The sequence below is a fragment of the Uloborus diversus genome, chromosome 3 (assembly GCF_026930045.1).
Source record: "Uloborus diversus isolate 005 chromosome 3, Udiv.v.3.1, whole genome shotgun sequence".
In the NCBI taxonomy this organism is placed as follows: Eukaryota; Metazoa; Arthropoda; class Arachnida; order Araneae; family Uloboridae; genus Uloborus; species Uloborus diversus.
This window is the reverse complement of record NC_072733.1, coordinates 9,908,993-9,934,853: the sequence shown is the minus strand read 5'-3', so window position 1 is coordinate 9,934,853 and position 25,861 is coordinate 9,908,993. Positions and strand designations below refer to the sequence as shown.

At 32.0% G+C, this 25,861-nt stretch overlaps 1 protein-coding gene across 6 annotated transcripts in view; it reads right to left on the bottom strand.

Moving 5' to 3' along the window:
* The window catches only part of LOC129218172 (putative carbonic anhydrase-like protein 2), a 235,233-nt gene extending 211,568 nt beyond the window's left edge, over window positions 1–23,665 (bottom strand). For 5 of the 6 annotated variants that reach the window (XR_008580299.1, XR_008580301.1, XR_008580302.1 and 2 more), the window contains exon 1: window positions 23,547–23,665. Coding sequence is in view for 2 of the 6 variants with exons in the window: in XM_054852386.1 (XP_054708361.1) it covers window positions 23,547–23,622 (76 nt within the window). In the remaining 4 variants the exon portion in view is untranslated. The remainder of the gene's footprint in view (window positions 1–23,546) is intronic. The other variant, XR_008580300.1, reaches the window with a different exon arrangement.
* Between the last annotated feature and the right edge of the window lie 2,196 nt (window positions 23,666–25,861).

Below are 25,861 nucleotides of genomic sequence, written 5' to 3'. Positions count from 1 at the left end.
CGTTGCCTGCTCAAAATTAAATAAATAAGAAGATAATCGAGATATTGCCAAGCATTCACGCAACACGTGAGTAAACTAGTTGAGAGTCAGCTGCTCAAATAAATTCGCCTTATTAGAAGAAAAGTTGATTCAACTTCGTTTCCTCGTGTAAAGACGACGAAAAACGCCAGTCAACTAGTTTATAGACAACTTTTTCGAAAAGTTGATTCCACTAACCGCCTCGTGTAAAGAAAGGCCGTACAGTCAGTAATAAATTAGTTGAACAAAAAATAAAGCAGAGCGGACGATAAATTTACGAACAGCAATAACAATTTTTTTTCGCCTAAAAATTGTATTTGCTTTTAAACTTATTTTTTGATTTTTATTTTTTTAATTTTTATTTTTTTATTTTTTTTTTGTTTCTGTGAAATATTGACAATAGAAAAGAGATAGTTATTTGACATTTTAATTCAGTTTTTGCGTTTAAAAGACTTCTTAAAAGAAAATTTGCATTTTTGTTTTAAAATTACAAGTTGTTAAACGTTTTATTAAAAAAAAAAGCCTGCTAAATAGACAAGTGGACCTGTGTAGAAAATTACAGATTTTAGAGTCATGCTAGCAATGCGAATTGTATACTTTTTACAATGAAAGCGTTGAAAAGGCTTTTTCTTTATAATTTGAATTCATAGAACAGCAAACTACGATCTGAATCACGGAACTCTTCCAATTTGTTCGAAACTTGGTTTTATTCTCCTGACGGAACTGCTCTCAAAGGGTCGCGTTTTGCTGTACGGATATCAAATCGTTGAGTTGAATTCTCCTTAACGACGTTCCTTTTCGATAAAGTACATCTGCAGCAGAAGTCTAATCGATAGATTCATTAACTAAAAACGCTACAAAATTATTTTCAGTCCCGTTAATGCACGTGTTGCGTAAAACTCGCGTTTATCTACTTACGATTCGGAATCAAATGGCTCGCGAAGATTCGTTTTTTATACGTAAGCGAATTCGAATTATTGAGAATCCTGGCTAGAATACTGCTCTACCTGCTTGATACAAAAACTCTTGTCCAAAGCGTGCTTTCGTGACCCTGCAATAATGAAGATTTTTTTGGCTGCCGTCCAATTTACGAAAAGAACGAGCGATCTCAGGCTAGAGGATCAAATTTCCTATTCTTTGATGGGTCAGTGAAGTTGGGTTCATCTTGGTGTCAAAAGTAAAATATTTAAATTTTTCCGAGATGAACATAAATCAACATAATTAAAGAACAAAAGAACCTTCTTTCCGTTGCATTAAGAAGAATCGAATAATACGGTGAAGACCTATTTGAATTTCAGCCAGAGCTGCGAAGTTTGAAAATGAAATCAAGTTTTAAATTAAAAAAGAGTTTCTTTTGCATTGTTATAGCATAAAGAGAAAATATACGATCGGAATAAATAATTTCCTAACTTCAAAAGTGAGAAATAATTTACAATTCAAAAGTTTCTTTGTTTTCGCTTTTCATTAGTATGCAGCTGCTCCAATGAACGAAATCAGTTTTAAAGTAGAGGTTACCCGTTAAAAGAAACGCTACAGCTACAAAGCTGTATGCTTCTATTGAATAACATAAGCTTACAATGTTGATAAAGTTTAATTGTTACATTTTACTGTGTTAACTGAAACATAATTCGATTTGCTGTGCTTAAATATATACTCCTGTTTGTGAAAATTGCAACACCATGAAGGAAGCATCATAGTTGAATGAAATTTAATACACAGTTGAGTGGTAATGGTAGAAATAAATGATTACATTTTCAAACCAAACAAACAATAAAAATAAATAGAAATTAGTATTTTGTTTGGCCACCACGCGCCACAATAAGAGCTGCTACACGACTCGGCATGGAGTGAAACAAAGTTTGAATATCTGCCTGCGGATGAGTATTCCATGCTGTTTTTATGCGCAACCAAAATTCGTCTGTCGAAGCAATAGGACGAAGATCACGAGCGAGACGCCGCCCAACGAAATCCCACACATGTTCGATCGGTGACATATGCGAGGAATATGCAGGCCATGGAAGAAGCTGTACATCTGCGAATTAAGGTAGGATTTGACAGTCGTGGCAACATGTGGACGGGCATTATCCTGCTGGAATACAGCCCCTGACAATCCTTGCAGGAAAGGAAGAGCTTGGGGCTGTAAAACTTCGTTTATGTATCGGGTACTGTTCAAATTACCCCCAATTTGTAGCAATTGATATGCTATGGCACCCCAAACCATGATTCCGGGTGTTCGTATACTGTGGCGTTCGACAATGCACTCCGAAATGCGCCGTTCACCGGCATAGCGCCTGATATGAATTCGGCCATTATGGTGCTCCAAATTGAAGCGGGATTCTTCAGAAAAGACGACCTGCTGCCAATCAGAACGCCAGATCCAATGCACATTGGCCTATTGTAGCCGCAGGCGGCGATGGTTTTGCGTGAGAGGAATTCTGAAAGGAATCCTTGCGCGCAGCCTACGTTACAGTGGACGTCTCCGAATTGATGAAGCACACAATGAAAACCTGTAGCTGTTGACCACTGTGCAGTCAATTGTATAGAAAAAGCTGTGCGGTTCATTAGCGCAATACGACCAGGTGTCTGTCATCGCGAGCTGACGTCACATTTCGGGGTCAACTCCCGGATTTCCGAGCTGTCCGACCCTCGTCCGTCCACTGCTTCCAAACACGCATGTTTGTGCTGCTGTTACGCTGCACACGAGCAGCCACTGCACAATAAGATAATCCAGCTTCACGAAGGCCGACGATTCTGCCTCATTCAAACTCCGAAATTTGCTCAAATTTCGCTTTCTTTCGTCGAAGAGGCATAGTAAAGATTCCGTTAACGTTTACTCTAGCATATAACAACCGATAATCATACACGCTTCGCTACAGCCGTCTATTTACATTCGGTTCGATCCGCCGTTCAGAGGACGCTGCTCAGCATACGCATGCGCTACCGATCTACAATTCTAATCATTTGCATATCATGCCTTACTTTACATTTCCTGCAATCTTCTGCTCACTCGTGTAAGTCCTTCGTGGTGTTGCAATTTTCACAAACAGGAGTGTACCTTCAACATTAAAAACTTCCGCTGCTTAGTAAAACCATAACTTTTGTCGGCCAACTCTGCGACTGCCATTTTTTAATTACTTTGCTAAATTTATAAAAATGTATAATTTAGCGTTGGAACAAAATGAGAGTGCATAAATGTTATCTTCATTTGTTAAATTTTTCAGATTTTGTACATATGATGAGCGAAATAACCTCCATAGTACTTTAATTTGTTTTCCTAATCAACTGTTTTTTTTTTTTTTCAAAAGCTAAATCTTTTACAATTAATCTAGCACAGAACAGCGCTCCTCCTTAAAATGAAAAAAAAAAATGTACATAGTCTTTTTGTTTATTATGATTGTTAAATATTTTAATTATCCCTTACTGTTACACATCCATAACTAGTTACCCGATTGCAACTGCTCGACACAAAATAATTATATAGTGTTTCAAAATTAAGCAAACTTCTTTAAAACATCATTTATACTGAGTTACTAATACTATGAAGATTCAGATGACAATGGATGCAAACATTTTTATTTTAGGAAATTTAAGCAAATTTTTGAACCAACTTCATGTTTGTTGATTTTTATTGAACTAAAAATGAAATACAAGCTTTTTTATTGGAATAAATTCATATGCAGTCATTTTGGGTAGCTGTGAGCCATGTCAGTTAACTTACAGAGACTGCTTTTAGAACACATGACCTAAAGATTAAAAAAAATAAATAAATAAAAAAAAAGCTGGAAGTCTCAATTTTGCGTCCTTCTAGTTATGAAATAAATTTTCTGCACTTTATTTTAACAAAAAAAAAAGTTTCCAACATTGCGCACAGTTCATTGCATCAGTCAATAGCTCTAAAGTTACTGCTTGAAAGTTATTTTTGAAGTTGTTTAAGGTATCCTTTACACAGGGTCTCTTAGTTGAATCAACTTTCGTACGGGAGGTTGTTAGGAAGTCTAACAAGGTAGAAAATGGAAAGAATCGCCTTTCATCTTTCACACGACAGATAATTGTGCCTGGTGCACCCAGCACAAGGCACATGTGTCGCTGCTATTCTTATCCTGATGAGTGTAATCGACTTTTTAGTTGAGCACATTCATCGGAACATTGTCAAGTTTTTTTTTTGCCAAGACATTTTCCTAGTTGAGATTTAACTCGTTTCAGTTTCAACAGCGTTGTGAAGCAGCTGCTACGTGTGAAGACAACGGAAAATATTAATCAACTAGTTCACAGTCAGCTTTTTCGAAAAGTTGATAGCCACTAACCGCCTAGAGCGCAGGACACCTAAATTGCTCTTCCTACATTGTAGTATGATGGAAGTTTGAATCATATTACAGTGAAGTGAAGATGGATATGAAACTATTTTTTTACTGATAGCAGTTTTGGAATGTTGTGAAGTGAAAACTGGAATTTTTAAATTTTGATAAACACATTTTTATGGTTTTCTACTTTTGAGAAATAATTTATCTGGTGATCCTCTTTCTGTCGTGGATGAAATAGTCCCCGACTGCACTGTTAAAAATTCAGGAAGATTTTCTGGTAATTATTACTGTAAAATGGTGGACTTATAGCATCGCTGATTTTTACGGTAATTTATACCGGAGAAATAAGCGATTCCAGCTCCAATTGGTTGCTGTGGCCTACCGAGGAAACCGTAAAATTTTACTGTAACATTTGATTTTTACGGTAATAATTACTGGCAATATGGATGCCAGTAACAATTACCGTAAATTTTCCGGAAATTTTTTAACAGTGTGGCAGGATAAATTTGAATCAGATCAATGAGTAATTTTAAATGGATTTCATAATCGTCCTTTTTTTAATTTTAGATATCTATACAAATGTCTAGGAATACTTTCTCCGTCTTACAACAAATTCAGTAGACTCCCGATGATTCTCGGAATAGGGTGGTACCACGGATAATACACAAAATAAGGAAAAAAACGGTGCTAGTGTATGAGAAATAGCTTGAAGAAACACTAACACTCGCACAGATTAAAACAAAAGCTAAAAAACGATAAGTGTAAGTAAAACTTAAACAAGGATTGATCTGCTCATTGTTGCAAACGAATTACACACATACGTGAGCAAATCGAGCAAACAAATTAAGGGGTGACTAGGTTACACCAAAAATGCATAGAAGGGAGGGAAGTATTTTTCTGACAAAACTTGCCTGGTATATCGTTAACGCGTTCAATCAGTGTAGGTCTAAAAATTAGTAAGTAGTTTAGTATGTAGATCTAAAGCAGTAAGTAGTGTCGATCTAAAAAATCAGGTTTCAACTATAGTCAGGTTTCGTTGAACTGGGAAGTTTTTGGAAGGAAGAGATGAGAAAGAGGGTGCATTTATATGCACTCAGCTAATCATCACTGTTTTTTTTATTTTATTTATTTATTATTATTATTATTATTATTATTATTATTATTATTATTATTATTATTTTGGAATGTTTGAAATACCGTGGGTAATTCGCCCAGTGGATAAGCCACCCTCGGATAACTGAGAATTTACTGTACAATTAAACTAGTTGAATGCACTAGTTGAATAGTTTACTGTACAATTGAACTAATTAAAATATGAGAGGCTGTGTGAAATAGAGAAATCAAATGCTTAATGGATCTAAGTTACCTTTAAAGACTCGAGGAAATTGTTATGCTTTTAAAATGCTATTTTTTTCTCCTACATTTTTATAGAAAAATAAATAAATAAATAAAATGAAATCCTTTCATACATGTAAATTTAAAAATCTGATTTTTTTTTGCACGATACCTTTTACGTGCACATCTTTTTCAATTTAAACTCAATGGATTCCCCATCTTATAATACATGTTAAAGACTTTATATCGAATTCCTTACAAATAAAAACAAGACAAATTTTAGCCTTTTGCTTTAATGAAAAATTTTAATCAGAAATTTAGTCATCTTTAAAAATGCTTTCATGGAAAAACAACGAACAATTGAGGTACGGGATTAAATAGCGTAATTCAATAAAAATACTCAATGAATATGCATATTGTTTTGAAGGACTCATTCATTTGTTTATCGTTTACTCGAATTGCTTGTACTCGAAATGCTTAATGAAAAGCAGGAAATTTTTTGTTTCTCTTTATTCAGGGAAATATCGTGAGAAATTGCTGTTCGCAAAATCTGCATATTTTCATTAAGGTATTTACTCATAGTTTTACAAAATAGCTCAATGGTTGGCGGAGAAGGGGAAAGGAGAAGTGGCAAATGAAAGACAAATATTCAGTTTGCAACGATTCTGTTGAAATGAATACTCTAATTGTAAAAATACCATCTGAGTAGCTCTGAATTTTCAACTTTTATTTATGAAGTGAACTTCTTAGAATAAGCATTTGTATGGATTTCACGACTGCATTTACTACAAGTTCACATCTTGGTTGCACAAAGCAATCAATACTTGAAAAATTATAATATTACGAAATTCAAGATTGTAAAAATCATGAACTCAAAATTTCACAGTAACTACAAAACTGAAATATTTACTTAGTTCAACTCTGCAAAATCGCAAAAGTTAAATGTCTACAAAGCTATCTTAAGCTACCTATGCCTAAATACCTTAATCAACTTAAATAAAGATGAAAACATAATTATAACGCTGTCATTAAACGATTCACGTAAACATTGAATAAATCGTTCAATTCACCAATTTTTTCTTCAACTCTGTACAAAATGTTGAAATGGTAAGTTGAATAAAACCATACATATTTTTTTAAGCTTGATTTTTTTTTTCAAATGGTTTGATTAGGGGAGGGTGGCCCAAAGCGGGTAGGTCACCGAAAGTGGGTAGGCCTTCGTATGCCCCCCCCCCCCCGGTGTGTTAGCAGCGATGAATACGTATGTCGTGTTTACCCGAACACCACCGAGTATTATCAGTCACAGATACATTAAAAAAACAATGATACATTTTAAAAAAAAGAAATTTTGTAACTAGTGATTAGTCGAAAACCAGCTTATTTATTTATTGTCAATAATATTAACGTATTCTGACACTATCCACCAATAAACTACGATGGTCATTTCGTTTTTTTTTAAATTATAAATTTAAGTTTATAATTATTGAAATAAAAAACGTACCTTTGCGCAAAGCGGGTATAGGCTTTAATCATATATTATTTAAAAATTTCTTGACTCGTGTGCTGACTTAGATTTTCTCTTTCAATAGGATAAGTATAACTTTTGAAAAGGTATTTTTTTAGGATGGCACACAATTAGTTAGTCTATTAATTAATTCAGGTATTTCTTTGTGTTTTATAAACAAATGTACTGCCTTTAAATTGGATAAATACAATTGTTTTATATTTTTTTATAAAATGGCAGGTAGCTAGTCAACTATTTTAATCACTTATAACTTCATATTTGATTGGAAAATGTACCAAACCACAATTAGTTAAGCTTACCCGCTTTGGGCTCAATGTATTGCAAACCGGGTTTTTCACGTGTTTGTTAAGTTTGATAATAAATAAATATTGGGTTTGAAATAATACAAAAATCACTTTTAATTCTGAAGTTCAAGAACCATGCTAGGAAACAAAACCGAAATTGTTGCGATTAAAATCCAAAAACTAAAATTTTCGAGCGTTCTTCGAAAACCTACCCGCTTTTGGCCACCCTCCCCTATATTTATGACACATTACGCTGCTTCATATAAAATGAAAGTCGTATAAAGTTTTAGCATACGTAAAAGTCGCGTTAAAAGCGTATATATAAGATTTTCTTATTACTCGTAAACTCATACGAATGGAGTAACTTCGGAAAAAAAGACATGCGATTAAGTTTTTTAATTTCTTTTGAAATTTTCTTTTATTTTAGAAGTTATTCTAATTCAGAAAAAAGTATTCCGTTTGCATGAATGTGTAATTCAAAATGTACTGCGCTACAAAGTTTCCTGAAATGTGTATCTATATTCTGTTCCGTTATGACTAATATAGTACTAAATGTGTTCTAGTCAAAATGAGATTGAAGATGGAATGTTTTCTTACAATTTCGAATTTAAACACTAATCGTAACTTGAGTAGTGGCATCAAGTAATTTCATAGCTAGTGTAGGGAAGTAGTGCCATGTATCCCCGCTTTCTGGTTTTATCTTTTTACAGAAAAAATGATGAAACTAGGAATAAATGCCGTCTCCGTTTTGATAACTATCGGTTAAAAAAAAAAAAAAAAGATTATGATAACTCCTTTTGTTGAACGAAGAATCAAAATTATTAACAGATTTTTTTTTAATCTACCACGTAATACCACTTCAGTTTGCTACTAATCGAATTCGTGTTACAATTCATCAGTATTAATTTAGGCAGTGAGAAATAAAGGGATGCAAGTACATTTTCAAGTTTTGAGTAAAACGCCTTTAAAGATAAGGTCCTAGGTAGACTTTCATTGAAAAGTATTTCTAAGTCATGCTGTATAAAAGACCCTACCAGGGCTACTTGTTCTAGCTCTTGCCCCAAGACAGAGGAATGGTTATCCATCTATTTGGACCGGTTATCTCCAATTTTTTATTTTTGGCACTTACATCCCTTTGCTTCTCACTGCCTCAATTGTCCCAAATAATGCCTTTAGAAAGGATGGTTTGTCTATTGCAAGGTGGCTAACAATTTATGCCTCCGCAAATAGCTATTAATTGGGAGCAAATTACTAGTAAATATCAACGGCGTCAAAAAAAGATGAAATGTTTCATGAATATTTGCTACAAAGTGTACTAAAAAAGAAGCAGTGTGTCAGCGCTAAAAGCATTTTCAAATGCGTTTTCGAAAAGCGTTAAAAAAAGTGTGCTGAACTAATTGAGGATTCTAAGAAATGTTCTCAAAAGTGTTGCAAAACCTTATAAAAGTATGCTTCAAAGTGTACATGTTGGAAATTTTGTAAAAAGAGCTCAAAACGTGCTTTTTTAGTATTCAAAAGATTTTCTGAAAAGAGCTTTAAAAGTCAGTTTTGGAGTGCAAGTAACTATTTCTACTGAGAAAAACAAATGTTGGCTCAATCAAAGGTACTCAATAGGAAAAAATTTTACAAAAATACGCGAAAAAAACTAAGTGCAAACAATAAGAAATAGCTCTCCAAATGAATATTAGAAGCATTTTCTAAGAGTCCAAAACATATCATCAAATATCGAACATCTGAGTTGTAGAAGGAAAGGGAATATTACACGAAAATAAGATTTAATTAGACAAGAGGCATTGGTATCAAAACATACAGCAATAATGTTGGGATCACAAATAGAAAAATAAAATATGATTTAAATATAGAAACTGATAGAAAGAGTAAATTATTACGTAGTTTACGAAATCTATATTGGGGGATAGGAAACGTTCCATGTTTATTAATTATCTCAAAATAAAATGTCTGGTCGTATGAGAGTCAAAAATTTTAAATCAAAATTGTGTTTTCATGGCCTACAGAAACTAAAAACGTTTTTGAATTAACTTGAGGCATTAATACCTTTATACGTTTCATTCATTTCATAGTGTTCGTAAAGTTTCTCTTACATTGTATAAACTTTATCTTTACTCAAGTGGTAAATATTGATAAATATTTATCAGTGAAAATTTGCAATGAATATGTTATTTGTGTGTTTCGACGTAGCAAGAAAATATAGCTGTGCAAGAAATACAGGAAAAAAATTTGCAATTTCCCTTACATTGTTATTTTTTGAATTAAAGTTCTATGAAAATTTTATTTTGTTTGAGGCGTTTAAAACATTTAGGCGTTTTATTCGAGTCGTTGTTTTTTTTTATTACTTTTCTTACAATATAAACATGTTTACATTTTCTCTGATAATAAACACTAATAAATATTGTTAAACTCAAATTACACTGTACAGAAATATAAGCTGTGTAAAAAATAAATGAATCGGTTTAGGGGTCTGTTGCCGTCAATGAACCACATAACAGTTTTCGATTTTTTTAGAAAGGAAATGCAACTTAAATTTCATGCTAATTATAGGAGCAATTTTTCAGTATATTTCTCTTTTAATAATAATATTTACTTTTATGATAAATATACACAATAAAGAATGACAATTAAAAATAAATATTTTAGCATGTGGTCCTTTCAAGGCTACCAGTTGTTATGGATGGACCATCGAGTTTCCATCGATGGAACAAATTAAAAAATCAAAGCGTAACTTACAAATATTTGTAACAGGTGATCAATGAACACTGAAAATAAAAATAAGTTATAGACAAAGAGATTTATTTTTTAAAATGTTTTACTTTCGGATAAGAGGAACATAAAAAAAAATCCAGCACTCACACATCACACAGCTGTTGTCATCACACCTTGTTCACCACTTGATATTTTCCCAACCAATGCAACACTGTTCTTAGCTAATATCTTTTCAATTTCTGTTCAGTTGTTCGAAAGCAGTTAAATCGATTTTGAAAATTTTCGATCGACGCAAGATCGTACTTGTTCTCTAAAATGTCGGAAAACTTTTTGAGAATTTTATTACTGAAACCAGAAGCTTAAGTCTCAAACGACCAGAGAATATAGTACTAAGTTTTTGTCTTAATTAAATCTGTGGGACATGTTATTTTTATCAATCTCAAGAATGATTCCCACAATTTTTCGGAAGTAATTCGAAAACGTCTTCTCTAGTTTCAAAATATGATTCACTAATCATATTCCTATTTTGGAGGGCTTACCTCTTAAATTTCTAATAAGTGACTAAGGTAACAACAAACCGGTTTTTATCTTCCATGCGACTATTTAAATTTTTTTCAGGAATCTATACTGTCGGCAGACTTTGTTAAGGTTCATATCACCACTTCTGTAAGCTACTGTAGCACGTTATATGCTTTCAGTTGTCCACTTTTCATATTTTACTGTAATTTTTGCATTTTTCAGGAGCAACAACAGTATTTGAAACTGTATTATTATTTTTAAAATTTTTAATCAATCTTATAAAAAAAGGTTTGAGTCAAAATTATGATAAAGTAAAAGAGTTTTCATGAATTACTGAGAAACGTTTTTTCATTATTATCATATTTGTTTTAAAACAATTGAGCAATTTTTAAAGGTAATTGATCTGAAGTTACAACAATATTTGTGATTTTCCATGAATGAACCACTTTGTCCATTCGTGAAAACACCTAGTGTTCCAATGATAGCAATTGCTTCATTTTGAATATTCTTATAGGTGTTACTGCTGTGACGAATCATGATGAAACATGAAGTATGGGGAATCGTACTTGAAAAGGCACTATTTTAAGTCAATGTTCAAGTTTAATTGATCAGTGATATTCAAAGCATGTTATAACTAAATGAAAATCTCAATAATTAGTAAGATAATGATAGAAATCTTTTCTGTCCGATTAACAATATGATGAAGTAATTTTAGATAGCTTTCGACTCGGCAGTAGACTATTTTCAGACAAAGGAAGTTACTAAATCTGATTACGCATCTGTATTAACTCTGGTACGGAAAATATCTTCGCGGTCTAGTCATGGAACCGGTTCATTGACGGCAACCTTCCCCTTTATATTTTCTCGCATTGTTCTTTTATTATTCAATGCTCAATTTAAATACGTTGTTTAGAGGGATAAAAAACATTTAGACGCTTTATTTAACAAATTTGTTTGCTTAAATACTTCTCTTACAGTAGGGTAGCAGATCCAAAGGTGGCCTGTGTTCTTAATATAGACCCTACCTAGCCCCAAAAGGAAAAGTGGAATTAGTTTTTGTTTTATTACAAAGCGGCGGTAGTTCAACCGATATACAAATTGCTCGATTTGAAGAGATTAATTTTATTGTTCACCGTTGTATGCAATGATTTATTTATTTATTTATTTATTTATTTTTTTTTGAGTAGGTTTCTAAGTTTCAGGTAAGATAATATTTCAATTTATGTTTGTTTATATTTATAGGTAATTCTTAGTTATCCCAGTATCCCGTTAAAAAAAATACCGAATACCTGTATTGCATTTTTGATTTAGAAAAATAATAATCACTAATTGTAATTGAATATTCAAGTATTGAGTAATTTTTATTAATTTTCCAATGCAAATTTGACCCATTTTGTTTAGTGTATGTTCTGCTTTTATTTCAGATTTATTATTTTTAAATGGTATTCATCCCTATAATTTTTATAACTTAATCTTTAAAAACAAATGTAGCCAGTTTAAAACTGAAGAAGCAAAAAAAAAAAAGTAGCTTTTTTAGAAAAAAATAATCACGGAGTGCTAAATTTAGAAATTACTTTTTTAATTACAAGATCGATATGCACCCCCAAAAAATTGTCTCTTGATACGCCACTGATGCAAGATTTCATTATTTTTTTAAACATTTTTATCAGTTCTTGACTTTACAGGTCAACTAGAACGTTAATCATCTTCAACAGCCTCCCACTCTTCCGAAAATCATGTGTGCCTTTCAAAAACTTGACTACATGACATGTAACTATCTTCAAAACCTCCTTTAACAACGAAAACATTCTGTTGGAGTTTTTTTCTGAATTTAATGAGTGATTTCAAATTTACAAGATCTTTGATTTCTAACCTAATCCTGATTGTGGCACTTGGATTCAACAACGTCTTACTCAAACAACAAAGATGAAAACAAAGTGAACTAGATAAAGGGGCGGAATAACGTATTGCAAGCATCAAAATCAACTACGTACACTCTTTTTCTTCTCCTCCACAACATTTGGGGCATGTGCAGTCAAGTTATTTAATTTTCACACATTATTTTCTACATATACTCATATCAGCAGGCTCATTTAGAATTAACTAATTTTCTTTTAGAATAATAGTGTTCTATGAAACTTCATACATCGACATTCAGTGGGAGCATGTGCCATAAGTATATTACGTTATTAGTGTTCTCAGTCAAAACCATCAAAGTTTTGTGCGAAAACTGAAAAATATGTTACGTCGTTTTTTACTGTGCAACTTTAAACGAATTTTGAAACGTGCTTTTCATCATAGGGCAGTACTTGCATTATTGCAACTGTGGGGAAAACGGATACTCGCGATATTTCTGCTAGTTTATGCTATAGTTATTTGACAGTAGTCTCCACTAACCTTGCTGGCAGCCATCTTTAGTATGATGAAATAGTTTGACTCCCTCCCCCAAACAACTTTGTTTGAGGGAATTACAACTTTGTAACTGTTGATCCTCTGAACAAATGCGAGACTTCTGAATTTGTTAGTGCAATCAGTTATACTTCTCTATCCCTTTAAGTTTTTATTTACCTCGGGAAAAAGTATGTTTTAAGTTTCAAAAATATGTGCCGGAAAGAAAATGATGTTACTGCTCCAACATGTGTTGCTGCCTTTTATACAAAATTATGAAGGAGATTATAAGCCATTTAATCAGAAATGTCTGTATTGTATTACAGGTTCTAATTTTTTAGTTGTTTTTGGCTACAGTTTTATACATTTAATACACTAAGCTTGAAACGAGCTGGTATGGGATCGTTTTTTAAGATAAAACTTCAATAAAAGTTCTTTTTAATCAATCAGGACACAAAAGTTCATCAAATTAATCCACAGAAAGTTTTAAAATGCAAAATTTTTTGTCTAAACCCTAGTTAATACCCCCCCTAGTTTTAAAACCCCCCACTAATTTTTATTAAAAACTAATTTTGTAGAAGGCTAGTAGTTAGTGTATAATTTGTTAAAGCTTTTCTTTCTTTCATAAACATTATTTGCAGTTGTAAATAGAGTGGACATTTTACGTTACCTGTGAGTCGGCACTGGCCACTTGTAAGTTTTTTTCATTTTGTTTCTTTTTATTATTATTAAGAGATATGATGTCAAAAAGAGATATGAAGTAGTGGAGATCTGCCTTCTATTACCTTTTATGAATGGTTAATATATATTCTCTCTCTCTCTCTCTCTCTCCCTATATATATATATATATATATATATATATATATATATATATATATATATATATATATATATATATATACATTGTTTCCCTTAGAGTGGTCGTTTTCCCTGACACTCAAACTCTCATCCCTTAGTTTTTACTTCTTATTATCAAAATGCTCGTCAAAAAATATTATTGCTCAATAATGACCTGTTTTTTTTAAATCAATTTTTGGAGAACTCTAAATACAAATAGTTGTTTAAGGTACGAAAAAAAAAAAAAAAAGAAAAACCTAGAAAAAAAAACAAAACAAATGAATTTAACTTTTTTCTGTTTACATTAATTTTTTTATTCAAAGAAATCGATGTTTTAATCAACAATTAAAAAAATTACTTTTTCAATTTTAGCTTTACACATAAATCGAAAATATTGCAAACGAATTTCAGAAAAACATCAGACCATTCTTATGATTATAACCATCCTGTGAAATAGAGCAATGATCGTAAACAAAATTTTTCTTGTGAAATAGCTTTATGGGTTAGCTGAAATCGCGTAGCAATAAAACGAAGCAAGAATGAATAGCTGTAATTTTAATGCATCTATTTCAAACTTTTTGCAATGAAGAAAATAATTTTTTTTTTTTTCATAGCGTTGCAGATTTGTTTTTAAAGCTTCTCAGTGTTTTGTTACAAGCGGAATTCACGGGTCACCCCAGCATTTGGTTACAGGTGGGTTTAAAGAGCCATCCATTCAATTGTTTAATTGTATCTCATACAAAACTGCAATGATAATAAATTACGGACAACTATTAAAACTTCAAAATGTAAAAAAATATTTTTTTCATTTGTACGATTTAATCATAATTTCTCAAGTCATTGTTTAAAACCTAATCTCTAATTATATATAGGGTGTTCCGTTTTAACCTGCAAGACCTTTATTTTCGCAAACGTTAGTCCTAGATGTATATTTCCAGTTGCAAAAATGTTCAGAATCAGATGCAGAGTTAAGATAATTAAACGTTTTAAGCAAAAATAAAAATGAGGCACAAAATACGAAATTTAACTTTTTATGCGATCCCTTGGTCCCCTAAGTAATATTTAGAGAAATAATTTTCATTGAAAACTATTACTAACACAAAAAACTTGACATTTGTGCGACCAAAACTCAAGGAGATATACCAGTTTAAAGTTTTAAGGGACCATACAGAAGATGAGATTGGAACTTATCATTCTTTCAGAAGAATGACAGGTCGTCAAAGTAAGAAAAACAAGGTTTTATATTTTTCATTGCTATTCAAAAATAAATGCAGATATTATGCCATGACACACAAAAACACTCTACGAAACCCCAAATAATTTGAAAAACCACAATCTATGCCCACATGTAATTTTAAACACTTGTTAACCACTATATTTCCCCACAAAAGGTGTTATTGACGGCGAGTGAAAAGTGGTGTAAGTCACAAAACACTGCGTTTCATATCTCGGTTTATATTGGTCGTACTAATTTCAAACTTTTTGTGTTGGAATTCTTTTTCGATGGAGATTATTTCCCTAAATATAAGTTAGGGGACCTGGGGCCCGTATAAAAACTTAAATTTTGTATTTTTGACTCATTTTTATCTTTACTTCAAACATTCAATAAATTAACCCTGCATCTGATTTTGAACATTTTTGCAATTGGGAGTATACATCTAGGACTAACGGTTGCGAAAATAAAGGTCTTGCAGGTTAAAACGGAACACCCTGTATAAATTATTGTATGTAATTAGAGGCAAGGTTGTCATTTTAAGGTACTATTAAATTTATTCAACGGTAATAGAAATAGGTAGGTAATGTAATAAATTTAATAGTCTCCTCTCAGATCTACTGTTAATACTTAACATAAATATTGAAGCAAAAAAAATAAAAAAAATAACCACTAGTGAAAGCAATCAACGCTACTGAATGGTTCCACAATGATCTTTTTTTATCTGGATTTACAATAATAAAGTTGAGAGGTTTTTTTTAAATATGAAATTTAAAATTTAACTTAAATATGTTGTTTTTTTTGCGATTTTAAGTGGTTTCTGCACATAAACACTCTACGGTACAGTGTGTACTAAGCCACAATTGGTCTCTACATTTTATTAGAATTATTGCATAGTGAATTTATAAGTATACTACTTCAGAAAATATCGATTTAGTTTTGCACAAACTGCAATTTGATGGGCAGATACGTGTATTAAGGTTACAACGAAACTTTTTACAATAAAAAAAAAAAAAAAAACTTATAGGTACAGGAATTCCAGGGAAAGCGACGAAACGGAAAAGTAAGCAGTTTAAATTGTAAAAAAAAATATTAACGGAATAACTAATTAGAAAATATAAGCCAGAATTAAATGAACCAATAGGAACGTAAGCCATGTTAAGAATAGCAGCTGTTATAAATTTAATGTTTTAATTTGCATAAAAATTATCACATAATGTTAGGCCTTTCATTTGCAACTTTATTGTACTGTCGCCCCTCTTTCTTCGAGAAATGGCTTCCCATTTCTTTTAAGTATTGCCGAATAAAAATGTGTTCTAACATTAGATTCATTTCTTAACTGATTACAGTGAATGTATAGCAACTCAATTAATCACAGATATTGTTGTTAAAAATTGTTATTTTTGAGCACTTATGCCGTAGAAGTTTAAACTTAAGTAGATCGGACCACTACGGTTTTACGGTTTCTAACTTTACACATCCGTCTATGGTTATAATTGGGTACTCATATTTTCTCCAAAATGGGCGTTAATATATCTCCACAGCTATGGGAATCTTGTATGCAGTTTAACGATTGTTGATGTCACACACTTTCCATTTTCATTCCTTAATTGCAATCGATTGGTCCAAAAAGTCTTTTAACTCATTTTTTGTGGCAAATTGATGCAAACTTTGAGATGAATCAAGATATGTGTGTGTTCTTCGAAGCATCCTTCAATTCACCACTATAGTTATGTGAACATTTTAGCCGATTCGGAGATTATTGACGTCACACACTTCCCATTACCAATATTTCAGGTGGATATAATAGGGGAGGGTTGCCCAAAGCGGGTAAGTCGCCCAAAGCGGGTAGGCACTCGTATGCCGCCTCATGGTGTGCAAGCTGCGATGTATGCGTGTTTACCCGAACAACCGCCAGTTTCAATTAGTCACAGCAAAGCAGCAGTGAAGCGACATGGCGTAACAAGGCTTTACATAAGAAAACTGATACATATCTAAAAAAACAGAAGGTATGTAACTTGTGATTAGTCAAAGACCAGAATATTTTTCTAAATATCAATAATATTACATTATTCTGGCACCATCCACCTACAAACTACACTGGTCATTTTGTTTTTTTTTTTAAATTTAAGTTTATAATTATTGAAATAAAAAACCTGACTTCGGGCAAAGCGAGTATAAGACTTAGTCATTATTTATTTACGATTTTCTGACACATGTGCATACTTATATTTTCTATTTCAAGTAGTATAACCTTTAAAATTTATTTTTTATGATAGCAATTAGTTAGTCTATTAATTTAACCAGTTATTTCTTAATGTGTGATAAACAAATGTGCTGACTTAGATTTTGAATTTAAATCGTATAAGCATAACTTTTTATATATATTTTTTATAATGGCAGTTAGCTAGTAAATTAATTTAATCATTTATAACGTCATACTTGATTGGCAAATGTACTAAATCACAATTAGTTAAGCTTACTCGCTTAACCCGAACGTCTTACCTGCTTTAGTCCCCCTGGTAGGGCAAAGCGGGTTTTTCGAGTGTTAATAATGTTTGATAATAAATAAATATTGGCTTTGAAATAACGCAAAAAAACACTTTTTATTTTTATGTTCAAGAATCCTGCTAGGAAATAAATCCGAAATCGTTGCGATAAAAGTAAAAAAACTACAATTTTCGAGCCTTCTTCGAAAACCTACCCGCTTTGGACCACCCTCCCCTATTCTAAGCAGGGAACCACACGAATAGTGTAATAATGATTTTTTTTTAAAGGTAGCAAACAAAAGAGCATCTGGAGAAATTTTCTTTCGAGCGTTCTCGTTAACTTACCCGTTTTGGGTCTCCCTCCTCTATATCTGCTGTGGGCAGGTAAAGGGCAGTAACTGCAAAATTTTCATTTTTCATTTTTTGAACATTTTTGCCATCTATTGCACGTTAGTTTTATCGTGCAAGCTTGCTAATTTTGTTTCCGCTGAAAGAAAGACGCGAAAAAAAACGTGTAATTCCAACATTTTCCCATTGTTAGTATTGAATCCAACACACATTTCTTCAAATGTCTCAAAAACTCATTCCTACAGATAGTGCCGTTTCCCTGCCCACGGCACATATTTCAAATGAGTTATTTACTCGTTTTTGATGACAAAAATTAACGTTAAGTTCAAGTCATATATATTTTCTTCAAAGCATTCATCAATCTATCCCTATAGCCATGTGAACACTCGCACAGTTTGGTGATCGTTCGGGGTCAAACAATTGCCCATTACCTTTTTATTACTTTATTGCACTTAGTTAAAAAAAAAGGTTTCTTTTTGCGAAAGTTATTCGTATCCAAATTTCCGAGGAAATTATTTTATAGTTATAAGCAAGACGGGCACAACAAAGAATTAAGTCCTTGTCCATATCAATTTTTTTAATCAGTAGCAAAATTAGTATAAGAATTAGAACACAGAAAAACATAAGAAATTTTATTTTAAAAAACGTTTGAGGCCCTTGAGTTCAGTAGTGACTGTCATTTGCTCGTAAAATGCTATATGTGATCCATGTTAACTTTTACAGACGCCATTTAAGCTGAAACCTAAAGCATAAATAAGCCCCAATTTAAAATATGTAGCGCGATTAGCCAAACGAAAGTTGAACGCATGTGAAACGATTTTACTACAAGCGGTAAATAGAAATTCCCTTGAAAACATAGGACAAAATAACGTAAAGAGTGAAGGGATAGTACTCGTCAAGCGCCTCGCTTCAACACCCCCCCCCCCCGAAAAAAAAACACTTTTCTGTGCCCTAAACTTACTTAGAAATTACGTTGATATGAGTTCACAAAACGAACATTTGATCATTAATGAACTTTTACTTTTCCAATAGCTAACTTCAATTTTCTTTGTTTTCACTTCTTTAACGCGTTTTTACATTATTGCGAAGTAACTTTGTATTCAACGTTTGCAGATTGATTGTAATATTAATCATTTTCTTTAATTTGCGAAATTGCATGACTTGTTCTGATTTTTAAGCTCATTTACAGCTTTTTTTTCTCTTCAGCATTGATTAAATGAGTCAAGGGTCACTATTAGTCGAAAGTCGAGATTCACTAAAACATGATCATCACTACAGACGACGATAATTTAATCACCTTGAATTTAGACAGACATTTTTCAGATGTTTTTGAGCTTCCCTAGTGAATAAGGATGAGTTCGATTTCTTAATTTTTTATTTTGTAGGCGTGAAACATACGAAAAGAGTAAATATCAAAATGGCGATCAATTAATTTAAAAAAAAAAAAAAAAACTTTCTAGGGAGGAGATGGAAGCGGCAGGAAAATAAGAGATGAGTGTATACTATTTCGATTTTTAACGTTTAGAGTATTTGATATTAGGAATTTAAAAAAAAAATACTGCATTCAAATGTAATACTATTTAAAAAAATCCCATTGCTTTTTTTTTTCATTTTTCTCGATACGAAGTCTTTTTAAAGGTATGCAAAGCTTGAAAATGCGCTTGAATGATTTTTTTGGCGTATTTTTGATTTGCAATGGGTGAATACGCTTGTAGAGGTAGGAAAAAAAAAATCTTTCTCACAGTCCATTGCTTCTCTAGGGGTAAATTGAAAAGAGGGAATAGTCGATAACTTTAAAGCTTTTACTTCCATTCCAAGACCTAGCACGTTTTTTACAGTATTACTTGTTAATTAAACAAAGATGCACAAAGAAAAAGTAGTTTTTGAGTAAGCTTTAAAAATATATCATATTAACGTGCAAACATAAATGCTTGAAAACATTATTGGTAATAATCTAAAAATACAAGAAAATATACAAAATCACCTGAGGAAAAGTCTGAATAGAATGAAGCTCTGATGAATTTCCAAGGGAATTCATCAGAGTTGAATTCGCATGTTGCGTAGATATATTTAAGAAATATAAAAATTTGCTCCTTTTTTTATTTCAACAACTGAGATTTCACTAACTTTAAAAAGTGTAAGTATTTATTGTAGATATAAAGGAAGAGGTGTGTTTAGCATCACACAGCGTAGCCGCAAAATACAAAATATAAAGCTCATTACACTATTTATCAAAACCACCAGAATTTTCTCCTGGGATTTTTCCTTTTTTTCCGAAAAGGGGAGGGGGATTCTTATACATGAGAAACCAAAATTCTCTCTCAGGCATAATACCAAGGGTTATTTGGGTTTAAATCTTAACAAACTCCTCGCTGTCCCCTTGTTCACGATACAAACATTCAATATATTATATTTAATGAAACCAAAAAATAAATAAATAAATAAAAAAGAGCTTCTAGAAAGTAGATTTTTCTTTTAAATTTAGAAATTTACTAAATCCCCAAAAAGTATTATCTCTCATTTATTCTTTTTAGCAAAAATTATTTATCGACATTTAGGCGCCATTCTAGATTTATTGCTTATGATTTATTATTACTTTCATTATTGTTTTTTGTGTCCAAATAAATGCTTAACTCTAGTGAACCAACGAGGAAAAAACATCTTGTGTATAATTTGAGAATTTATGAAAAGGTTATATAGTTGTGATAGAAATTAATAAGTAAAATAAATGCTTAAAAAAATCAGCTTGCGATTAAAATTAAACTTCTATTTTGCCTCATCTTCTTAGAAAGTATAATCAATACTTAAGGAACGTTCTTAAACTTTCTTGAAAATAATATTTTGCTGTCATGGTAAGAAAAAAAACTGAAGGCCGGATGCTTGGTACGACTTTGTGATTAATTTGACAAACTTTAAACAATACTTCTGAAGGACTTTATTTTCCTACTCGTACTCTAAAATTATTATACGAACCATTTAATCACTAGAAATCTACGGATTTTCTCACATGTTTTCTTAAATTATTATGTGGAACATTTTAACTCTTAAACTTCTGCGATAAACCCTCCGAAATGCAATAAAATACAGTGCAAAATAGGAAAGTTAAACAAAACTTATTGTCAAATTTTCGGTACGATTTTGTGACTAATTGTATAAACTTTAAATAATACGTACTTATGTGCTATTAAATTTACCTACCCGAATTTTAAAACTAATGTTTAAACAATAAATTACTAACGAAACGAAAGGATATTTTTTCACATGTTGTCCAAAATTAATATATAAAGCATTTGAAATCTTGAAAAGTTTCAATAAATCCTCGGAAGCATAATGAAATGCAACGCAAAATGTAAAAAAAAAGGGGGGGGGGACAGTTGAGGGTAGAATGTTTGGTATGAGTTTGGGACTAATTTGATAAGTTTTAAACAATACTTCTCTGAGATTTAATTTTCATACTCGTACCCTGAAACTAATTATCAAACTAAGTATCACATGAAAAAGATATGATTTGTTGTCGCACCAGTTTTTTAAAATAAATATACGAACCATTTTAACACTTGAAACGTTTTGATAGATTCTCCAAAACATAATTAAATGTAACGCATTATAAGTGAGGAGGAAAAAAACTACGCGTAAAATATTTAGTATACGTTTGATTCTAATTTGATAAAAATTAAAGAATACTTCGGTAATTTCTAATTTTATTTCCCGCCGTATAACTGAGGGAAACCTGGAAAAAAAAACTGAGGGTCAAATTTTCAGTACGATTTTCAGATCAATTAGATAAACTTTTAATAATGCTTCTGTACAATTTATTTTTTCTACTTCTAATTTAATTAATGATTCGTAAACTAATGTACGAATCATTTAGTCACTAGCAAAGAGAACGACTTGCTTTCTTTTATTATTCTAAAATTAAGATATGAAATATTTTAATTCTTGAAACGTTTTGATAAATCCTTTAAAGTGAAATGAAATACAGTGCAGAAAGCGGGAAGGAAAAAATTGAGGGTCATATTTTCAGCATGATTTTGTGAGTAATTTGAGACTTAGAACATTACTTCTATATAATTAAATTTTCTTACTCTTATTCTAAAATTGATGCACGAACCATTTAATCAGTAGAAAAGCTACCGGATATTTTCCCACACATTTTCTAAGATTAATATAAGTATGAAACATTTTAACTCTTGAAAAATTTGGATTCATACTCGAACGCTTAATGAAATATAGCGCAAAATAAGAAAGTGGGAAGACAAAAAACTTAACGTGAAATATTTGGCATAAGTTTGGGGCCAATTTTATGAACGTTAAACAATACTTCTTCACTATATGGTTTTGATTCCCATGATGTAAAATTAATATACGAACTACTTAATTGCAAAAAATCGGACAATTGAAAATGTTGGTAAATCCCCCTAAATTGTAAGGAAATGCAGCGCAAAATAAAAAAGTGGGACGAAAAACTGAGGATCTATTTTTGGTACGATTTTGTGACTAATTTGATTAATTTACGCAATAGCTTCTGCACAATTTAATTTTGCTACTCGCACCCGTAATAATTTGTACAAAATACCTAAAAATGCAAATTCGTACTCATAGAGACATAATTTAAATTAATGCACGCAACGTTTTAATTCTTACGTTGTTTCGAAAAATCCTCCGAAATGTAACGAAATACAGTGCAAAGCGTGCGATTAAAATTATTTTTATACAATATTTTGTTTTCTTTGAAGCGTTCTTCATGCTGATTGAAAATAATAGTTTATTTTCATGGGGAGAAAAAAATTGAGGGGCAAACTTTTAGTATGAAATTTGGGAATGATTTGAAAAATAAATAAATAAAATGTTTCCTACAATTTAATTTCCGTCCACTCGTACTCAAAAATCAATTTATGAAACATTTTATCACTAAAAAAACGAACGTCTTATTTCCCCAAAAGTATTCGAAAATTAACCAATGCAGCAAAGCTTTGAAAAATTGTGATAAATTCACCGAAGCGACATGAAATTCAGCGTAAAATAAGAAAAGTTAGAGGAACAAACTGAGGGTTGAATTTTCGGCATGGTTTTATGACTAACTGAATATTTTATTCAATACTTACGTAGTTGTGTTCATGTACTAATACATAAAAAATACACATAAATATAAATTTGCACTCATATACTCATATTCCAAAAGTAATATATGAAACATTTTAACTGTTGAAAAGTTCTGGTAAATCCTCCGAAGCGTATTGAAATCCCGCCTAAACTAAGATAGCGGGAAGAAAAAAAATAATTGTCAAACCTTTCTTATGATTTTGCGATAACTTCGCGTTTAAACTTCCAACAATACTTCTCTTCCCCATAACATTTTATTTTACTACTCGTACTTTAAAATATTAATACTAACCGTTTAATTACTAAAAAAAAAACGAACAATTTATTTTCCCTCGCGTACTTTAAAACTAATATATGAAACATTTTAACTCTTGAAAAATTTCGATAAATCCTCCGAGGTGCAATAAAAAGTAGCGCAAAATAAGAAAGTGAGAAAAACGGAAAAGGAGGCGAATGAACACATACCGTGGAGAAGGAGAAGCATCGTGGGCCACATGGTCTTGCAACAAGAACGGAATCCGTTAGGCAGCCATCCCCTCATCCGACTAAAAAACGCTACCAGCGCCACTGCCAAACTTTCTCGCTTTAAGTTCCCCGCTGGCTTTGATCGAAGGCGGATACGACAACACAGAAATAAGGAAAGAAAAAAAAAAAGGCGCTGTTACGAGTGGTGGAGGAAAATCGAAAAAAGACAGAAGATGATTCTCATTTAGAAATTTATTGGCAGCTCGATTTTTTGGACCGAGCGGGAATCCATAATCAAGTTCATATTAAATGGGATGATTGAGTAATGGGTTTTATTGCTCGCAATCATACGAGAAAGATAACGATAATTTTATTCGTGAACGAAAATGCTCTAAATGTGCTATTTTGTACGTTCGGCTGTGATGTACTAAAATAGAAACATATGCATTGAATGGAAATTATTTTGATGAAAATTTTAATAAAAATCGGTCATATGTTTCCAAAAATTTCCAGGTAACCCTATGTAAGTTCATATTGGGATGATTACAAGCATACGAGGAAGAAAACAATAATTTTGTTTGTGAAAGAAAATGCTCTAAATGTGTTATTTGATAAAAAATTATTGCTCCGAAAATTTGGTTATATTGCGAAAATGATTTCAGCACTTACTGGCGAGAAACATTGTTCATATTTTTGCAAAAAATCCGATAATCTATAATTAACTTCATAGTAAGTGGAGTGACAGAGCAATGGGTTTTATTGTTCACAATCGCGTGGGAAATATAACGATAATTTTATTAGTAAAAAAAAAAGGTAAATGTGTCACATATTTTTTCGGCTTTGATGTACTAGAATAGAAACACATTCATGGACTGGAAATTATTTGTTTGGAAATTGGAATAAATTTTGAAAAAAAGTTTAACACATAGTAACGAATTGCATCCAAGTCTTATTAAATGGTATAAATTTAAAGCTCAAATTATAAGAGAAGGAAAAGGATATTTTTATTCATGAAAGAAAATGCCCCAAATGTACTGTGCCCCACTTAGTACGTTCGGCTGCCACGTACTAAACTAGAAGCACGTGCATTTGGGCAACATGATCACAATAATTCAACTATCGGAATCACTCCCACCTGGAAACCACTGATTTATAAATCATCTATGTAGTCCACGAGAAATTTTCAGTTATGACCTCATCGTCATCATTCCTCCTTCCATGTGTTACAGTTACGCAAAGTTAAGGTTCAGTTATACTACTATTTCAGAGCATATTATGAAAAGAAAAAGTTTAATAAATGAGTTAAACAGACAAAAATAAGCTCCTATTAGACCATTTCTTTTTGCTCAATTCAAATAGCGAACGAGAACTTTATCTTTTTATCCTCGGATTTTTATTACGGTCAAAAGTGCATGAAAATAATATTACGACACATAACAGGGTTAAGTATGCCACTGATCGAATTTTCACATGTAGCACGCTTTAGAGCCTATTTTATCTACACACAAGTACTCAGACTTCTTGTACTTGTTTAAGAATAGCAATGACTTTTAATACATCACTGTGTAAGTGCAATATAGGGGAGACCGGGGCAGGTTTTCGCGCGGGGCACGTTTTCGATTTGACTTTAACTCGTTAGCGAGCAGGTAGAGCGAAGCACCGACCAGACTATTTGAAAGGCAACGCAACTAGACAACTACTACGAGAGTTTCAGTTGGATGGCTGTTTACATCGCTGCGTAACGTCAGTTTCACTTGTTTTGATACATGTAAGTAAATTTTGATGACCTCATTTAAACTAAAAACAAAAATATACGTCTTAAGTTAAGTTTTTGTCTGTTGTAATATTTCGAAAGAGCACATTTAGGAACTACTAGTAATGTGATAGTATGTCCATAAAATTCTTTTTTTGACCGTCTGCGTGAAGTTAAAGGAAAAACATGGCGACGGGGCACGTTTTCGAACACCAAGCGGGGCATATTTTCGCATCGAAAAGGTGCCCCGTCACATCGAAAATATGCCCCGTCCCCTTCGATCGCTACTATTTATCGATGTTTATTATATTATTTACTCTTAAATGAAGCATAAATATTTAAAGACACATGAAAAGGTAAGCTTCTTATCTGACAACTTATATTTTTAAACAAAAAACAGACAAAAAATAAACCACAATCTCAATCATTCATGAGATATGCATATTAAAACAAAATAGGCCTAAGTGTTTATAAAAATAGCATTAAATTTATATGTTCACAGAATGACTTGATATTGATCTGTGTGTTGGGTTTTCAGATTTGTCACGGTACGACACTACAA